Source organism: Somniosus microcephalus, chromosome 5, assembly GCF_052327205.1.
Source record: "Somniosus microcephalus isolate GS21.2 chromosome 5, FLI_Smic_1.0, whole genome shotgun sequence".
In the NCBI taxonomy this organism is placed as follows: domain Eukaryota; kingdom Metazoa; phylum Chordata; class Chondrichthyes; order Squaliformes; family Somniosidae; genus Somniosus; species Somniosus microcephalus.
Genome location: NC_140991.1, coordinates 89306153 through 89326079, shown reverse-complemented (window position 1 = coordinate 89326079; position 19927 = coordinate 89306153). Strand labels below are relative to the sequence as shown.

The following is a 19927-nucleotide window of genomic DNA, read 5'->3' as shown; positions in this document are numbered from 1 at the left end:
AGAATAACTTTTAACAGGTCTTTACTATTCGAAGGTCAGGGCTGAACTGCCCAACAAATCCTTGCACAACACTTATATACCGGTGTGGTCACCACCGGTATTACAGTATACAGCAGCCAAGAGAAAGTAGTACATCTCTTAAGGTAGTTCAACGGCACCGGACCTCAGGTAGGCAGGGGGAGGGGCCGGAGAGAGGGACAGAGGGGAGCGGGGGAGGGACACAGACAGGGTAGGGGGTGGGGGTGGGCGACGGGAGGGGAGGAGGGGAGCGGGGGTGGGGAGGGAGGGGAGCGGGGGTGGGGAGGGAGGGGAGCGGGGGTGGGGAGGGGAGCGGGTGGGCGAGGGGAGGGAGCGGGGGTGGGGAGGGAGGGGAGCGGGGGTGGGGAGGGGAGCGGGTGGGCGAGGGGAGGGAGGGAGGGAGACAGGGGAGGGAGGGATAGGACAGGGAGAGGACATGACAGGGAGAGGGGGGACACACAGGGGCAGGGAGACCAAGCGCCCCAAAATTGCCCTCGCAACGCGGGGCTCCCCAGCTAGTATATATATATACACACAACTTCATGCAAAACAGTTCAAAGATTCAGTCTCTGAGGAGGCCTCCTGATTCGAGTTGGATAACGCCTTTCAGGGGTCTCTGATTCTCGTTGCTGGGGTGACTCATCTAGTTGGTCTCTTATGGATTGGACATCATCATCAGGTACATTCACTTCTGAGGTAGATGCTTCAGGTTCACTAACTTCTTTCACGGTTGTCTCTGCCGTAACCATGGGTTCGACCCTTGTTCTCGATTCTACCAGTTGGTAAGCATGACGCCGTATTACATTTTCACCAATATCTACCGTGTACATCAGGTGTCCTTGTCTGGCCCGAATTGTTCCAGATTGCCATTTCTCGTTTTTATAGTCCCGGGCTAACACTGGTTGTCCTATTTCGAAACTCCGAGTGGTCTTGTTATTTATATGCTGGAACTGTTTGTTTTCAACTTCCCTCCGCACATTTGGTTTTAACAAGTCCAACCTGGACCGCAACCTCCTGTTGTAGAACATCATGGCAGGACTTTGGTTTGTCACTGCATGAGTGGTGTTTCGATATGCCAGTAGGAATTTGTCCACCTTGTGTTGTAGTGGAATCTGATCTTCGCTCATGGCTCTTTATTGCTTTTTTAAACGTTTGTACAAATCTCTCGGCCAACCCGTTTGTAGCCGGATGATATGGGGCAGAGGTATAATGTTTCACCCCATTCTTCTTCATGAATCCCTGGAATTCTTCTGACACGAACTGCGGTCCGTTGTCTGAACATATTTGTTCTGGCAATCCATTTCTCGCAAATATCGTTCTTAACACCGCGATCATCTTTTCCGAGGTAGTGGTAGTCATCTTAATCACTTCTGGCCATTTAGAATGTGTGTCCACCGCAATTAAAAACATGGAGTCCATGAAAGGACCAGCAAAGTCAATATGTACACGTTGCCATGGGGTTGAAGGCCATTCCCATGGATGCAGCGGTGCAATCGGGAGGTGCATTTTGCACTTTTTGGCACCCTGAGCAGCTTTTCGTCAGCTCCTCTATCTGTTGGTCGATACCCGGCCACCACACATAAGCCCTAGCAAGGCTTTTCATCTTGACTCCCCCCAGATGACCTTCATGCAGTTCCTTTAGAACTCTCTCTCTTAACTTAGGAGGAATAATCACCCTTGTTCCATACATCAATGTTCCTTGACAGACGGACAGCTGTTCTCGTCTTGCTGAGAATGCCGGTAACAGTGGATCACCATGTGCTGGCCATCCCTTCACTGTCACTTCGTAGACCCTGGACAGTGTCGGGTCGTTCCTGGTTTCTCTTTCAATACTTGCATTGGTGACTGGTAAACATTCGATGATGGTCGAGTGAAATAACTCAACAGGGTCAACCGTCGGTGCCTCCTCCTCTGTAGGTAGTGGCAGGCGCGACAGCCCATCAGCATTACCATGCTGCTTTGTACCTTTGAATTCTATCTGATATTGATGTGCCCCTAGGAAAAGGGACCATCTCTGGAGTCTCTGTGCTGTCATCACCGAAACACCCTTCTTAGGGTTAAAAATGGATACCAACGGCTGGTGGTCTGTCAGAAGCGTAAATCTTTGGCCCTGCAGGTAATGATTAAACTTCTTCACTCCCCACACAAGGCTGAGAGCCTCCCTATCTATCTGAGCATAATGGCGCTCAGCGGAGGTCAATGATCTGGATGCGAACGCAACTGGCCTCTCCTGGCCATTTGGTAACTTGTGTGAGAGTACTGCCCCAATACCATATGGAGAAGCATCACAAGCCAAACGAATAGGCAGCGTTGGGTTGAAGTGAGCCAACACTTCCTCCGAGGTGATCAATGCCTTGCTTTTGCGAAAGGCCCTCTTACAGTCCTCGCTCCACTTCCATGGTACTCCCTTCTGCAAAAGAGCGTTCAGCGGGTGCAGCACCGTGGATAAATTTGGCAGAAACTTATGGTAATAGTTAATCAACCCTAGAAACGACCTCAATTGGGATACATTATCCGGAGCGGGAGCCTTCACAACAGCTTCGATCTTTTCAGGAGACTTATGAAGCCCCTCCTGGTCAATGACATGACCACAGTACGAGATCCGCTTCTGAAAGAACTCACATTTCTGGCGATTAACTCGAAGACCATATTCTTTCAATCTGGTGAGCACCAGTTCCAAGTTTGCAAGGTGTTCCTCGTCATCATCTCCTGTAATCAGAATATCGTCCAGGTAACATTGTGTACCTGGAATTCCCTGTAATACCTGCTCCATGGCCCTCTGCCAAATTGCTGGAGCCGATGCCACTCCAAAAACCAGTCTATTATACCGGTACAAGCCTCTATGCGTGTTGATCGTGAGATACTGGCGTGACTCTTCCTCAACTTCCATCTGTAAGTACGCCTGCGCCAGGTCTATCTTGGTGAAGTGTTTCCCGCCAGACAATGAAGCGAAGATATCCTCAATCCGTGGAAGCGGATACTGCACCGTGTGAAGCACCGGATTAACAGTGATCTTGAAATCACCACAGATGCGAACCTTCCCTGGTTCTCCCGGCTTGTTGCTCGATGAACGCTTCATGACTGGGACAATGGGCGTGGCCCACTCACTCCAGTCTACCTTAGACAGTACTCCTGAACGTTCTAGCCCTTCCAGCTCAGCTTCCACAGCAGGTCGTATTGCATAAGGTACCGGTCTGGCTTTGAAAAATTTCGGGTTTGCATGTTCTTCAATCTTGATGTTTGCCGTAATTCCTCTCAGTGTTCCCAGTCCTTGTTGGAACACCTCTTTAGCATCGTCCAATATTCTGGACAATCGTTTAGGTTTGACATCTTTTGTACCGGAATCTACCGTTAGTGCTTTTAAGGAATGCCAGTCCATATTTATTTTCCTAATCCACTCCCGTCCCAGTAGTGGTGGACCTCCCTCAGGTAGCACATATAAGTCCATTCCTCGGCTTTCTTTGCCCTTGTGGACCACCTTTACCTCTATCTTCCCGATGGGGTATACTCTTTGCCCCGTGTATGTTTTCAATACAATCTCCGTATCCCGTAGGGGAATATGTGGGAATAACCTTTTGTAATCTTTCTTATTCATGACCGTCAATGCCGATCCAGTGTCCAATTCCATCTTCACTTGGACTCCTGCTATCTGAAGTGTGACCCAAATTGTTTGGAGGTCTGCTTCCTTACCAACATTGTGTACTCTTAGACTACCCAGTTCATTACTGCTGGCGTCTGAATCTGACTTCTGTTCGTTCGAACTGTTCTCTGTCACCTTGTGTACCTTTTTGTACTTTTCCTGCGGTGACTTTTTGTTGCTGGTCTTCTTTCCTGACCGGCATACTTTAGCTATGTGACCAAGCCTGCCACATTTTCTGCATTCCTGATTTTTGAACCAGCACTGGTTCTGATCGTGTGTTGTCTTTCCACAACGATAACATTTTACTGTACTCAAGACCATTTGATTGGTACAGAGTTCCGGTGACCGTAGCTGCATTTCCGCAGTGCCTCTTGCTGCGGCTTCTTGCGATGCTGCAATAGTGACAGCTTTATCAAGCGTAAGATCATTCTCTTCAAGCAGTCGCTTTTGTGTTCCTTCTTTTAACAATCCACACACAAATTTATCTTTCAGCGCATCTGCTAGCCCTGTCCCAAACTGACAGTACTTCGATAGCTTACGTAGTTCAATTAAAAATTCAGCGTTGCTTTCGTCTTTCAACTGCGTTCTTCTGTCAAATTTAAATCGTTCCGCTATCATCAGCGGCGTGGGGTTTAAATGATTTTTCAGGACAGTAACAATATTCGCGAAGGTCTGATCCGCCGGTTTAATTGGTGATAGAAGGTGCTTCAATAGCCCGTATGTCTTCGCCCCCATTGAGCTTAATAAGGTTAATGCTTTCTCATCATCTGGTACCTTATTTGCTTTACAATAAACTTCCATACGTTCTACATACGTGGTCCAATCTTCGACATCACTATCAAAGGTATTAATGCTCCCATGTTTAGGCATCCTTGCAAGTTTTTAAATTTTTTTTATTTTTTTTATTTTTATTTTTTTAAATGGCGGCTTCCCGCGCTTGTCTTCTTCCCCCGCCTAGTAAAATGGCGGCTTCCCGCGCTTGGCGGTCTTTCCCGTGCTCGTCTTCTTCCCCCGCCGACTACAATGGCGGATTCCCGCGTTTGCCTTCTTCCCCCGCTGGCTGCAATGGCGATTGCCTTGCTGCTGCCGTTCTCGCCTCCCCAGCGGTTCTCACTCCCCGACGCTGATTTGCCTTGCAGCTCGGTCCTTTACACCGGCTGCGTTTGAATTTTCCGCGGCTCTCGTGCCTTAAGCTTCTCAACTCCCCGACGCTGTTTTGCCTCGCAGCCCGGTCCTGTACACCGGCTGCGTTTGAGTTCTCCGCGGCTCTCGAGCCTTAAGCTGCCCCAGTCGCTGCGCCTCTCGGCCTCGATTGCAGCCCGGCCCTTTCTACCGGCCATGGTCGAGCTCTCCGCCCTTATTCCTCCGTTTTCCCTCCCCTACTCCACAGTCAACGCGGCCGACTTTCTGCTCGTGTCGCTGATCGGCTTACCCACCACCGTGGTAGAAGGGATGAACACTGCCTGTCGCTGATGGAGGGCTTCGTGGTCAGAATTCTTTTTCTTTTTAACCCGGGTTCTCGATGCCTCCCGTGCGATGGTGCTCAGCAGGATGATGAGGGCGGATGCCTCTTCTCGACGCCCGTTTTGAGGACGAAGCTGCCTTGGATGTAAATTTGCCGCAGGGCAAGATCGGACTCGTCGCCACTGTTGAGTCTGTATGTCCCAGTTAGGTTTAGGATCAATCACTGGACACAGACAAGAATAACTTTTAACAGGTCTTTACTATTCGAAGGTCAGGGCTGAACTGCCCAACAAATCCTTGCACAACACTTATATACCGGTGTGGTCACCACCGGTATTACAGTATTACAGTATACAGCAGCCAAGAGAAAGTAGTACATCTCTTAAGGTAGTTCTCTTAAGGTGGAACAGGTTACATACACCACAGTTAGACTGCAGAGAGAGTACTGCGTTCAATTCTGGGCACCACACCTCAGGCAAGACATACTGGCCTGGGAGAGGGTGCAGCACAGAATGATACTGGGGCTAAAAGGATTAAATTACCAGGACAGATTGCATAGATTAGGCATGTATTCCCTTGAGTATAGAAGATTAAGGGATGCTTTAATTGAGCTGCTTATCATGATTAAAGGATTTGATAGGGTAGAGAGAGAATCTGTTTAATTTGGTGGGAAGTCCAGAACAAGGGAGCATAACCTTAAAATTAGAGCTAGGCCGTTCAGGGGCAATGTCAGGATGAACTTCTTCACACAAAGCAGAGTGGAAATCTGGAACTCCCTCCCCCAAAAAGCTGCTGAGGCTAAGTCAGTTGAAAAATTCAAAACTGAAAGATAGATTTTTGTTAGGTAAGGGTATTAAGGGATATGAAGCAAAGGCAGGTAAATGGAGTTGAGGTACAGATCAGCCATGATTTCATTGAATGGCAAAACAGGCTCAAGGGGGATGAATGGCCTACTCCTGTTCCAATGATACGGCAATATTCTGGAGACATACATTTTGAAATAATGCTGCTTGGGCAATTTATTTGGAGCGGGGTGGGGGGGGAGGGGAGGGGAAGGGAAGAGAGGAGAAGGGACGTGTTCCAGATAAGGATCCTGAAATCACAACCAGCTGACAAGTAAAGATTTGTACAGAAATCCAAATGTGCAATGTATTGTTAAACAAATATATTACCAGTGTGATCATTTGGAAATCAGCATCTATCAATAGAAAAAGTAATGTATGGAGTCTTATTTAATGATTATACTTTTTAAGTTTACAAACTTCTTATTTATGATCTTGCATAAGTGTATACTCGTATTTTGGAAAGGTACGGAGTTTTGATGAGAGGAAGTTCCTCAAGTCTGGTTAAAATATGATAAGCAATAACTTGTAAGTGACAGGAGAGTGCCACAGTCTACCTCAGTCTTTCTGCCTCCTCCTGCTTGTTACAGGGGTAAGTTTTTAAAACCTTGCTGGATAAGGCACCACAGTTGCACAGCACTTGAAGATTAAAACCTCTTCTACATTTCAAGAATATCTTAGCACTGAGCATCCGAAAGGGAAAAAGTGATTTTAAATCTGATGAACAAGGTCAGAGAATGCGGAGTCGGGGGACAAGTAGCAGAATGGATTGCTGGCTGGCTTCAAGGCAGAAAGTGGGAGTAAAGGGTAGCTAGTCACAGTGGCAGAAGGTGGGTAGTGGTGTTCCACAAGGATCAGTGCTGGGTCCACTGTTGTTCACAATTTACATTAATGATTTAGACTTAGGAACCAAAAACACAATTTCTAAATTTGCAGATGACTCCAAATTGGCGGGGGGGGGGGGGGCGGGGGGGGAAGATTGTCAATACTGAGGAGGACTGCAACAAGTTACAGGAGGACATTAATAAACTTGCAGAATGGGCATATAATTGGCAAATGAAGTTCAACACAGATAAATGTGAGGTATTACATTTTGGTAGGAAGAATAGGGAGGTCACTTATCACTTGGAGGGTGCGAGTCTGGGTGGGGTAGAGGAACAAAGGGAGCTCGGAGTACAGAGATTTATTTCTAGAGGGATAGAATTGAAAAGGAAGGAAGTTATGCTAAACCTGTATCAAACCTTGGTTAGACCACACTTAGAGTACTGCGTACAGCTCTGGTCGCCATATTATAAAAAGGATATAGAGGCACTGGAGAGGGTGCAGAGAAGATTTACAAGGATGATACCAGAAATGCGAGGGTATACATATCAGGAAAAGATGAACAGGCTGGGTCTCTTTTCTCTTGGAAAAAGAAAAGGCTGAGGGGTGACCTAATAGAGGTCTTTAAAATTATGAAAGGTTTTGATAGAGTGGATAGAGAGAGAATGTTTCCACTTGTGGGGACGAGCATAACTAGAGGCCATCAATACAAGATAGTCATCAAGAAATCCAATAGGGAATTCAGAAGAAACTTCTTTACCCAAAGAGCGGTGAGAATGTGGAACTCACAGGGAGTGGTCGAAGTGAACAGTATTGATGCATTTAAGAGGAGGCTAGATAAGCATATGAGGGAAAAGGGAACAGAGGATTATGCTGATAGATTTAGATGAGGAAAGATGGGAGGAGGCTCGAGTGGAGCATAAATGCCGGCATGGGCTGGTTGGGCCAAATGGCCTGTTTCTGTGTCATATATCCTATGTAAAGAAAATTGTGATCACATTTTGATGGGATGATTAATTCTGGCTGTGCAAGTCAAATGCAAGAAAGTCTCGAGCTTTCATCAGTAGTCCTAAATTAAGAGCTACTGAAGCAATAAAGTACCATGTTGGCAAGGTCATTCTGCAACACAAACACTTCCTCTTCTCAGGCAGCTCTCATTAACACAACCCACGAAGAAAAAGATGCTTTCTTTTGTTAAGCCTACATTAGTACAAGTAACAAATCTTACATTTTCAAAGCTAACATTTATCTTTTCTGAGCATCATAGTTTCTAGGAGTTTATCCAAAATAAAAAATGGCCGGGTCATTAAAAATAAATATAAATATGCAAAAGTTCTTACCACTGACATCTCTATCCCCGAGTTGTAATGTGGTAGATGGTTCTGATCTACCAAGATGAGCCTGAGTGAAGGAGAAATGGACAAAAAAAATATGACGGTATAATTTGATAGTGGCAATCAAATATTTCAGAAATTTGTATAAAAATCAAGAGGCAGTAGGAAAAAATGAAACTGTAGACAAATGAAAGGAAAATAGTTTATGAAACTGAAGACAACTTAAAAAAATACAAATCTAAACCGATGGTAGAAAGAGTAAGGCAACAGATTAAAACGTTTGAAAATATGAAAGTTGTGCACGTCTTAAAAAACAGCAGTGCCACCTCCTCTAAATTCTGAACTTTTTTATGCTATAAATTTCACCCAAAGATTCTGCTAATTCATGATCCCGAGTCTGGGACTTGACAGTGATACACAGAAAGGGGGCTTACACAAGAGATTTTCAGGATTTTTTTCTACAGCTGTACAGGATCAGTTCATAGAAATCTCTATTAACAGTATGATGGTGGAAATAATGAGCAGATACCACTGAGCATTTCCATCATTACCACAAGAAGTTGTTTCTTGGCAAGCTCTTCACTTTCAAATTATTTGGTGATGGGCAATTCTGCGAATGATTATTTACTTCCCTACCATTCTCCTACATTTCTGTAAAGGTTCCAACAAAAAATCTATTTGTTGCAGTAGGAAAACCAAGTGTCCTACAGATCCCAAACCTACTCCCATATTTCTTAGTCAACTTTGAAGTCTCTCAATGCTGACGAGGGCTCATGGACAGTTATGAAGAACATCTATTTACAGACTGAGAAGACACATTCAACAGTGGCAAGTACCTGTATCTATTAAAAATGTAGGTGGTCTCTACATTCTAATAGAAGTGTGCTTGTTGGTACAGCGGTCATCCCATCCTCACCCCACTGTGAAGGAAATGGAACCTAGTCCATTGCAACCATCCTCCCACTGAAGAAAATCAACCCTGGTCCAGTGCCACTCACCCTCTCCGGATTCCCCAGTGACCCCTCTCCACCATACCCCAACTCCTCCCCTCCATCTCCAACACCATGGAAGATCAACTAGAATCATACAATGATACAGCACAGAAGGCCAATTGGCCCTTCACACCTGTGCTGTTTGAAAGAGCTATACAATTAGTCTCACTCCCTGGCTCCACCCCCATAGCCCTGTAACTTTCTTTCCTTCAAGTATTTATCCAATTCCCTATTGAATGATACTACTGAATCTGCTTCCACAACCCTTTCAGGCAGAGCATTCCAGATCACAAAAACTCACTGCGTTAAAATAAAAATTCCTCATATCATAAGAACTTAAGAAATAGGAGGAGTAGGCCATTTGGCCCCTCAAGCCTGCTCTGCTATTCGATAAGATCATGGCCTCAACTCCACTTTCCTGCTTGCTCCCCATAACCCTGGACTGCCTTATTGTTCAAAAATCTGTCTATCTCCACCTTAAATATATTCAATGACTCAGCCTCCACAGCTCTCGGGGGTAGAGAATTCCAAAGATTCACGACCATCCGAGAGAAGAAATTCCTCATCTTAGTTTTAAAATGGGCGACCCCTTATTCTGAAACTATGCCCCCTAGCTTTAGATTCCCCCACGAGGGGAAACATTCTCTCTGCATCTACCCTGTCAAGCCCCCTCAGAATCTTATACGTTTCAATAAGATCACCTCTCATTATTCTAAACTCCAATGAGTTTGGGCCCAACCTGCTCAACCTTTCTTCATAAGACAACCCCTTCATCTCCGGAATTAACCTAGCGAACCTTCTCTGAACTGCCTCCAATGCAAATACATCCCTCCTTAAATAAGGAGACCAAAACTGTACACAGTACTCCAGGTGTGGTCTCCCCATGCCTTGTACAGTTGTAACAGGACTTCCCTACTTTTATATTCCATGCCCCTTGCAATAAAGGCCAACATTCCATTCGCCTTCCTAATTACTTGCTGTACCTGCATGCTAACTTTGTGTTTCATGTACTGTACAAGGACCCCAAGATCCCTCTGCGCTGCAGCATTTTGTAGTCTCTCTCCATTTAAATAATAATTTGCTTTTTTATTTTTCCTACCAAAGTGGATAACCTCACATTTTCCCACATTATACTCCATCTGCCAAATTTTTGCCCACTCACTTAACCTATCTATATCCCTTTGCAGATTCCGTGTCCTCTTCACAATTTGCTTTCCCACCTATCTTTGCATCATCAGCAAATTTAGCTACATTACACTCGGTCCCTTCATCCAAGTCATTACAGGAAACTTTCTGATATCTGGCACTGACGGGACCGAGCTGGTGCCGTACCATCAAAGTGCCGGACATACCAGCGTTAATGTTGAGAGATACGGAACTAAAAAGCTCCGTGTGAATCAACAAACCCTGTTACTTAGCAACAGCTTCAAAACAGTCGGCTGCAGCTGCAAGCGTCTCTAGCTGAAGCTGTTGCTATAGCTACAGACCTTGCAGTGCCTGACTGGGAAAAAAAAAGCAACGAGAACTAAAAAAACTTATAGAAAACGGCTCCTGATTTTTGCCATTAGATCGAGTATTCCGGACATATAATCTCCGGATAAACCAAAGTTTCCTGTAATATGGATTGTAAACAGCTGAGGCCCCAGCAGTGAGATAGTGTTTGGACAGCTCTGGCTGGGGCCATGATTAAGAGGGACAGGATCAGGCCTTGTACTTGCTGGGTCAAGGAGGATAGAGACAAGAGAGATAAGACACAAATTCTAAAGGAAGAACCTTCAGAAAGATTAAACAATAAGACAAATTGGATGAGGTAATGAGACCCCCTTTTGGGGAGGGCTTTCATCCAAGAACCAAGGCAAATAACTTGAAGTATCATTGGGTGATGAGGTTTTAGAGGAACCTCTATAGGTTAAATGGTCTCGTCAATAACTTGGCCTCAGGCCCACCCCTAAAAAAAAATAAAAGTGACACCCCAAGGGCTTGCTCACAGAGACAGTGGAGGGGAGAGCCAATGAGAAGTTGGGCTGATCGAACGCTCGTTTGAGAGTGATCCCATGCTCACCATCGAAGGCCCGGGAGAGAGAGAGAGAGAGAGAGAGAGAGAGAGAGAGAGAGAGAGAGAGACAGAGAAAGAAAAAAAAAGCCAGAAGCCAGAGAACTGTTCACGCACACTAGCCATCTGTCCGATCAGGACCGGCACCAGCTGCTTGTCACGGTCGTATGTTTTTGCTGTATAACTAGCATGTTATATTCCTTTGCTGGTTTCTAAAAATTTCCCAATCCTCTGGCCTACCACTAATCTTTGCATCATTGTATGCCTTTGTTTTCAATTTGATACCATCCTTAACTTCCTTAATTAGCCACGGATGGTTCATTCCTCTTAGAGTCTTTCTTTCTCACTGGAATATATCTTTGCTGAGAGTTATGAAATATCTGCTTAAAAGTCTGCCACTGCTTATCTACCATCTTACCCTTTAATCTATTTTCCCATATCGCCTCTAGTCCTTTCACCTTAAATTTGTGCCCTTTGGTTACCGACCCTTCTACCACTGGAAACAGTCTCTCCTTATTTACTCTATCAAAACTGTTCATGATTTTGAACACCTCTATCAAATCTCTTTTTAACCTTCTCTACTCTAAGGAGAACATCCCCAGCTTCTCCAGTCTCCTCACATAACTGAAGTACTTCATCCCTGGTACCATTCTAGTAAATCTCTTCTGCACTCTAAGGACTTGACACCCTTCCTAAAGTGTGGTGCCGAGAATTGAACACAATACTCCAGCTGAGGCCTAACCAGTGTTTTATAAACGTTTAGCATAACTGCCTAGCCAAAGATCCCACATTCCTTTTTTAACAGCCTTCTCAACTTGTCCCGTTCAAAGATTTGTGTTCATACATCCCCAGGTCTCTCTGTTCCTGCACTCTCTTTAAAATTGTACCATGTGGCGACATGCCACCATTGGACATAATCCGCTCACAGCGGCACGGACAGTTTACGCAGGCGCACTGCCGCCAGCAGCCACCCCCAGCCGTGGGCCCTTTCCGGCAGCTTGTTTCCCGTAGGGACAGGCTGCCGGGAGCACTTCCTGTCTGGGGAGTATTTAAGTGGTTGCGCGGGCTTTTTAAGCACTTGTTTTGCCATGATGTAAGTTAAAGCAGTTGTGTTCCATCAACTCTGGTCTTGACTCCCACGTTTGCCGCGGTATCTCAACACTGGTGACCCCGACGCTCAGGACGAATCCTAAGCTAGCATGGCGGATACAAACGCAGTCACGGTTAAACTACCGGACTTTTGGGAGAACCTGGCCGAGGCCTGGTTCGTTCAAGCCGAGTCCAGATTCCGGCTGAGAAGCATTACAGTCGACGCCACGAAGTACGACTACCTCGTCGCCTCTCTCACCTGCGCCACAGTCCCTAAGGTTTGGGCAGCGCTGCAGGATCCACCAGAGGAAGGCAAGTACGAACATCTGAAGGCCGCGCTCCTTAAAAAATTTCAGGCGTCCTCCTACCAGCGCAACTGCCAACTCCTCGACCTTCCAGGCCTTGGTGACGCTTCACCATCAGACCTGCTTTCCCACATGCTGTCCCTCTCGGACGACAAAAAACCCGGCGCCCTCTTTCGCACGCTTTTCATTCGGCAGCTCCCCGCCAGCTCATTGTGGAGTCTGGCTCCATGGACCTGAACGAGATAGCCGAAAAGGCCGACCGGCTGCTCTCCGCGCAGACCGCCCGCGACGTCGCGCCCGACCTCACGACAATGACCACGCGGTCCCCCCGGCTCACTAGGCCCGACCGCCCTTCCACTCCGGGTCACTGCTACTACCATACCCGTTTTGGCACTAGGGCCCAACGCTGCACGCCACCGTGCACTTTCAAACCCCTCCCCGCACCGGCCCCCACGATGGCCGCGGGGCAAAAGGGGCCCCTACTGTACGTCATCGACGACAGCACCAACCGCCGATTCCTGTGCGACACAGGAGCCCAGCACAGCATCACCCCCGCCTCCGCCCTCGAAATCCAACGCGGTGCACGGGGTGTTACGCTGGCTGCAGCCAATGGCTCTGACATCCGCACATATGGCACCCGCATGGTCACGTTCGACCTCGCAGGCCGCCGCTACCGCTGGGAGTTCCTCACAGCCAAGGTCCTCTGCCCACTCATCGGCGCCGACTTCCTACGTGCCCACGGCCTCCTTGTCGACATTCCGAGGCACCGCCTCGTCGACATCAACACTATGGCCCCCATCCCTGGCGCAGTCACCCCGGCCCGTTCGGCCGGCCTGACGACCTACTGCCTCGCCAGAGCCATGGGCGACTACTCGGCACTACTAGCAGAGTTTCCCGCCCTCACTAACCCGACGTTTTCGGCCAAAGCCGCCAAACACGGTGTGGAGCACTATATCCCCACCACCGGCCCCCCGGTCGCTGCCCACGCCCGCAGACTCGACCCGGCCAAGCTGGAAATCGCGCGGGCCGAGTTCACCACCATGGAGCAACTCGGCATCAACCGCCGCTCCAGCAGCCCTTGGACATCGCCCCCAAACCCAGCGGAGGCTGGCGCCCCTGCGGGGACTACCGCCGCCTCAACGATGCCACCACCCCCGACCGATACCCGGTGCCGCACATCCAGGACTTCTCGGCCCGATTGGCCGGACGAACCGTCTTCTCCAAGGTCGACCTGGTGCGCGGTTACCAAGTCCCCGTACACCCCGCGGACATCCCCAAAACGGCCATCATCACCCCATTCGGCCTGTTCGAGTTCCTGAGGATGCCCTTCGGCCTCAAGAATGCAGCCCAGGCTTTTCAGCGCCTTATGGACTCAGTCCTCCGGGACCTGAACTTTCTATTCGTCTATCTAGACGACATTCTCGTGGCCAGCTCCTCCAAACAGGAACACCTCGAACACCTTCGCATCCTGTTCGGGCGCTTAGCCCAACACGGGCTTATCCTCAGCCTGGCGAAGTGCCAATTCGGCCTAGCCGAGATCGATTTTCTCGGCCACCACATCACTCCTGTTGGGGCCGTCCCCCTGCCCAACAAGGTGCAGGCCGTCCAGCAATTCCCCCGCCCTAAAACCATCAAGGGCCTCCAGGAGTTCCTCGGGATGGTGAACTTTTACAACAGGTTCATCCCCAGAGCTGCAGCCCTCATGAAGCCCCTATACGATTCCCTCCGAGGTAAATCCGGCAAGATGGCCGTAGCCTGGACCGCTGACACGTCAGCCGCCTTCGACGCCACCAAAAACACGCTCGCCGACGCCACCATGCTCGCGCACCCGAGGGCTGATGCCCGGGTCGCGCTCACCACCGACACCTCCGACCATGCGGTCGGAGCCGTGTTCGAGCAGTGGGTCAATGGCGCGTGGCAGCCACTTGCCTTCTACAGCCGCCAACTGCGCCCCCCTGGAGGTCAAATACTCTACTTTCGACCGCGAGCTCCTCGCACTCCACCTGTCGGTCCGCCATTTCAGGTTCCTCCTGGAGGGCCGCCCCTTTACCGCGTACGTGGACCACAAGCCGCTCACATACGCGATGGCCAAGAACACCGACCCCTGGTCCGCTAGGCAGCAACACCAGCTCGCGGCCGTGTCCAAGTTTACCACGGACATCCAGCACGTCTCCGGTAGAGACAACGTTGTCGCCGACTGCCTTTCCCGTCCTGCCATCTGCGCGAATCACCTAGCGGTCGACTACGCGCAACTAGCAGCGGCCCAGCTCACGGACCCAGACCTCCTCTCGGCGGCTACCAGCCTGCCAGGGCTACGCCTAGCCAAGGTCGCGCACGGGCCCGAAGCCACGGCAGTCACTTGCGACGTCTCACTCGGCCAACCCAGGCCGGTCGTCCCTGCAACCTGGCGCCGCCGCATCTTCGACGCGCTCCACAGGCTCTCCCATCCGGGTTCCCGCGCATCCGTTAAACTCCTCTCCCAGCGCTTCGTCTGGCGCGGCCTCAGCAAAGATGTTCGGACTTGGGCCAACTCCTGCCTCGCCTGCCAACGGGCTAAGGTGCAGCTGCACACAAAAGCACCCCTGGGAGACTTCGAGGTACCCAGCCGCCGCTTCGACCACGTACACGTCGACATCGTCGGTCCTCTGCCGCCATCGCATGGCCAAACTTATCTTCTCACGATGGTCGACCGCTCCACACGCTAGCCTGAGGCAGTGCCGCTGACCTCCACCACCACAGCCGACATCGCCAGGGCGTTCGTTAACACCTGGGTCGCGAGGTTCGGCGTACCGGCCAACATAACCTCCGACAGAGGCGCCGTTCACCTCTGAACTCTGGACGGCCACAGCACGCAACCTCGGGGTGACGCTCCACCGAACCACGGCGTACCACCCGCAGGCCAATGGGCTGTGTGAACGCTTCCACAGGTCACTCAAGGCCTCACTTCGCGCCAGTCTGCAGGACAGTACCTGGACTGACTGCCTACCGTGGGTGCTACTAGGCCTACGTACCGCGGTCAAGGAAGACCTCCAGTCCTCAGCAGCGGAGTTAGTCTACGGACAACCGCTGCGCGTACCAGGCGAATTTCTTCTGGAGGCTACCACGCCTTGGTCGGCTGAACAGCAGCGGCTCAACTCTTTCTCTTCCGTTCAACAGTTCGCCCCACTTCCGGTCAACCGACACGGCGAACTCGCACCTTACGTCCCGCCAAACTTACAGCAGGCACGCTTCGTCTTCGTGCGACACGACGCACACCGCGGACCCCTGCGACCCCCGTACAATGGACCGTACGAGGTACTACAAACCGGGGACAAGGTCTTCAAGCTGCGACTCGGCGACAGGGTCGAAACGGTCTCCATCGGCCGACTCAAACCAGCACACACAGAACCAGGGGAACAGGTCCCCGTGGCCCGACCTCCAACTAGAGGCCGTCCCGCCAGCAAGCTAGCACAGCCGGCGGCGAACCGCCCGGCCCCACCAACTAGACCGGCGGCCACTCAGAGCCGCTCCGGCAGAACCATTAGACCACCGTCACGACTCGTCTACTCCTCCTAAGCGGATTCTGGGGGGAGCTCTGTGGCGACATGCCACCATTGGACATAATACGCTCACGGCGGCACGGACAGTTTACGCAGGCGCACTGCCGGCAGCAGCCGCCCCCAGCCGTGGGCCCTTTCCTCCGGCAGCTTGTTTCCCGTAGGGACAGGCTGCCGGGAGCACTTCCTGTCTGGGGAGTATTTAAGTCGTTGCGCGGGCTTTTTAAGCACTTGTTTTGCCATGATGTAAATTAAAGCAGTTGTGTTCCATCAACTCTGGTCTTGACTCCCACGTTTGCCGCGGTATCTCAACAACCATTTAGTTTATATTGCCTCTCCTCATTCTTCCAACCAAAATGTATAATTTCACACTTGTCTGCGTTACATTTCATCTGCCATGTGTCTGCCCATTTCACCAGTCTGCATATCCTCCTGAAGTCTGTTACTATCCTCCTCTGTTTACTAAATTTACGAGTTTTTTTTCAACTGCAAACTTTGAAATTATGCCCTGTATACCCAAGTCCAGGTCGTTAATATAAACCAAAAAGAGAATGGTCCCAATACCGACCCGTGGGGAACACCACTGTATATCTCGCTCCAGTCTGAAAAACAACGTTCACCAGTAGTCTCTGCTTTCTGTTCCTTAGCCAATTTCGTATCTATGCTCCCGCCGTCCCTTTAATCTCATGGGCCTTAATTTTGCTTACAAGTATATTATGTGGTACTTTGTCAAACCAGTATATTAAAATCAATGCATCTCGTCTTCTTTCCATTCAAAAGTCCTATGTCAACTGTACCTAATAGCTTTTCAATGTTAACTGTGTCCACATCTGGTGACATCGGTCCTGTCCTGCTTTAATTGAGATTTTCTCATTTGACAGTCTATGACACTAGACTACTTTAAGAATTGGTTTAGGTCTGTCTTAAGTTCTGGGTTCTACTGGGTGACACAGTGGAAGCACTAGATTCTTCATTTCAGTTCTGAAATGCCCCTGTCTAGGATTCCTGCTGTGTAAGGTGAATGTGAAGGCAAGTGCTCCCATTTTATACTTTTTAGAAATATAAACTTTCAAAAATTCCAACTCTTTTCCTCATAGGTTTTATTGAGCCACTACTATCAGCCCCACCCTGCATCCCCTGCCTCCATTTCACCCTCAAGCCTCCAAGCCAGGACTAACTTTTGTTATGCTCAAGCCTACCCGGGTAAGGTTTGTCCACTCGATTGAGGCCTCATCTATTAATGTTTTAGCTGACTGGGAGAATCTGCATCAATTGCACCTGTGAACTTTTCTGCAGCTGTTATAGGCCTTGGTCACAGCATCGGCACTTGAAAAGCATGGCTTTCTCACAGAGGGAAATTGGAGTGTTTATCACGATTGGTCCCACTGACCCCTATCCCAGGTTGAAAAGAGAAAGCGGCAGAGGCAATCAAGGCAACTCATCAAGAAAATGTAGGGCGGTGCCAACTCTCCCCAACCCCTACAAGAAAAGGATTTGCTACAGATAGAAGGCTACTCCCTCCCACCTCAACTGAGAAGATCTGGCTAGAAAACTGGAGCACCAACCTTCCTCACCCTCCCTCCCCTCCACAGCTTCCCCTTTCCCAGTTCCCCCTCCCTTTCCCATGGACCCTTCCTGCTCCTCTCATCCTCCTCCTCCTCCTCTCCCCCACGGTTGAATTACCTCCCCACCTCTCAACCCTACTTGACCTGAATACTGCACTTGGTCTTGACTTCACATGTGCAATTCCACAGGAGATTGACTACTGAAAGAAAAAGATGTAAAAACAAGAGGAGAGCAAGGATACAGGGACAAATGGTACAACAGTACGAAGAATACAATAAAGATGTGCAGAGTTCACAAGTACACCTACTTTTCTCCAAATAATGATAAAGCATCTAACTACAGTATTATTTAAAAACGTTGCCTCTTTGTACACAATGGCCCGTAATTTGCGGTCAGCGGCGAAGCAAAGACGTTTGCTGCTGGCCCTGAAGTAAGCTTCCCACTTAGATCGCGCAATCTTTGTGGCGAGAAGTTTGGCTTTTCTGACGTTCAGTTATATCAGTATCCCTAACGCAAGCTGCTGTGATGGCAACAAGCTGTCTTAGCAGCCAATCACAATGCAGAATTCTCATAGACCGGGAACGAGGAAGTGAATTAACTCCTTTTATTCTAACTTTTAAAAAATGTTAGAGAGCAAAACAAAGATGGGGCTCTCACATGGGGAAAAGATAAATCTGAAATAAAGATGAAGAAACTTTATTAAAAAGTAATTTAAAAAAAAAGTTTCTTAAAAATTGTAATTTTTATTAAAATGGATAAATTTGGTACTGCACAAAATTAAAATTAGTTTTTCGGGGCCATAACGTTTGTTTAGCAGTCAATACGCTGTTAAAAACCCCAGAGGCAAAAGGGTCTAACTTTTAATGAGGTATTTAACAGACATATTACAGGTAGACTATCCTTTATCCGAAAACCTCGGGACCAGCCGAGTTTCGGATAAAGGAGAATTTCGGATTTCGGAAGGTGGGTCGGCGGGGGTCCGCGGGGGGGGTCGTGCGCACGACTTACGCTGACGCTCAGCGTAAGTCAGTCGGGGTCGGCGGGGGTCGGGGCCGGCGGGGTCCGCGGGGGGGTCGGCGGTTGTCGGGGCCGGCGGGGTCCGCGGGGGGGTCGGCGGTTGTCGGGGCCGGCGGGGGGGGGTCGGCGGTTGTCGGGGCCGGCGGGGTCCGCGGGGGGGTCGCCGGTTGTCAGGGCTGGCGGTTGTCGGGGCTGGCGGGGTCGGCGGTTGTCGGGGCCGGCGGGGTCCGCGGGGGGGTCGGCGGTTGTCAGGGCTGGCGGGGTCGGCGGTTGTCGGGGCCGGCGGGGGGTCGTGCGCACGACTTACCCTTTATCCGAACTTCCAAAACTGGGACCCTCTAAAAACCGAAGGTTTTTTCGTTCGTACGCACGACTTACGCTGAACGAAAAAACCTTTGGTTTTTAGAGGGTTTCGGTTTTCGGAAGTCCGGATAAAGCGTAGTCTACCTGTACTGCAGAAAAGCTGAAGTTTTTGTCCATTTCACTAGTTTCCCTGACACCACTGATTGCCGGCTATGGGATGTGGATGGCAGGGGTGTTGGCACAGCGCAGCCAGTGTCGGAGCAGTGAATGACTGACCGCAACTTCAGATTTCCACGTTAGGATGCACATGTGCTAAATCCTGAAGTTCTGGTCAGTTGCAAAGGGGTAATAACAGCGAATGCTGTTCGTTCGCTGTTATTACCCACCGCAAATTCCAGGCCATTATTTTTCAGATAATATCACATATCAAGTAATTGCTTGTTACAAACTACTAAAATAAAAATACTGTAAAGAGATGCTCAAGTTGAAAACATTTTCATCTGAATTTCCATATAATCTTAAATTATTGTTTCCATATTTTCGGCTTTACAATTGCTGGTCACAGCCATTTTGCGTAGTATTATCCCTGCAGATAACGATGTTCTGCTTCAGTAATTTTATTAATTGGGGGGGGGGGGGAGGCGTTATCCAAGTTTTTTGCCACTGGAGTAGATGTCACATTGTCACTGCCGGGAATTATACAAAATGTATGTTCCAATGCTGACTCTAGCAATTTGTATGTACACAGTTCCCACTGAAAGACAAATTAATTTCACAAGACTTTTAAAACACACAAAGGGGTAATTCTCCACTTCTGCCTCTTCACTGTGCAGCATTGTGACTGTATTATCATAGAATGGTTACAGCACAGGAAGCAGCCATTTGACCCGTCGAGCCTGTAAGCTCTGCAAGGGCACTTCAGCTAGTCCCACTCCCTCGCCCTTTC

The 19927-nt window shown here is 49.1% G+C and overlaps 1 protein-coding gene across 5 annotated transcripts in view; it reads right to left on the bottom strand.

Moving 5' to 3' along the window:
- akap9 (A kinase (PRKA) anchor protein 9) overlaps nucleotides 1-19927 on the bottom strand; it is a 316455-nt gene that overhangs the window by 75076 nt on the left and 221452 nt on the right. For all 5 annotated transcript variants that reach the window (XM_085987959.1, XM_085987955.1, XM_085987956.1 and 2 more), the window contains one exon: nucleotides 8127-8187. In XM_085987959.1, the coding sequence (XP_085844085.1) occupies nucleotides 8127-8187 (61 nt within the window). The remainder of the gene's footprint in view (nucleotides 1-8126; nucleotides 8188-19927) is intronic.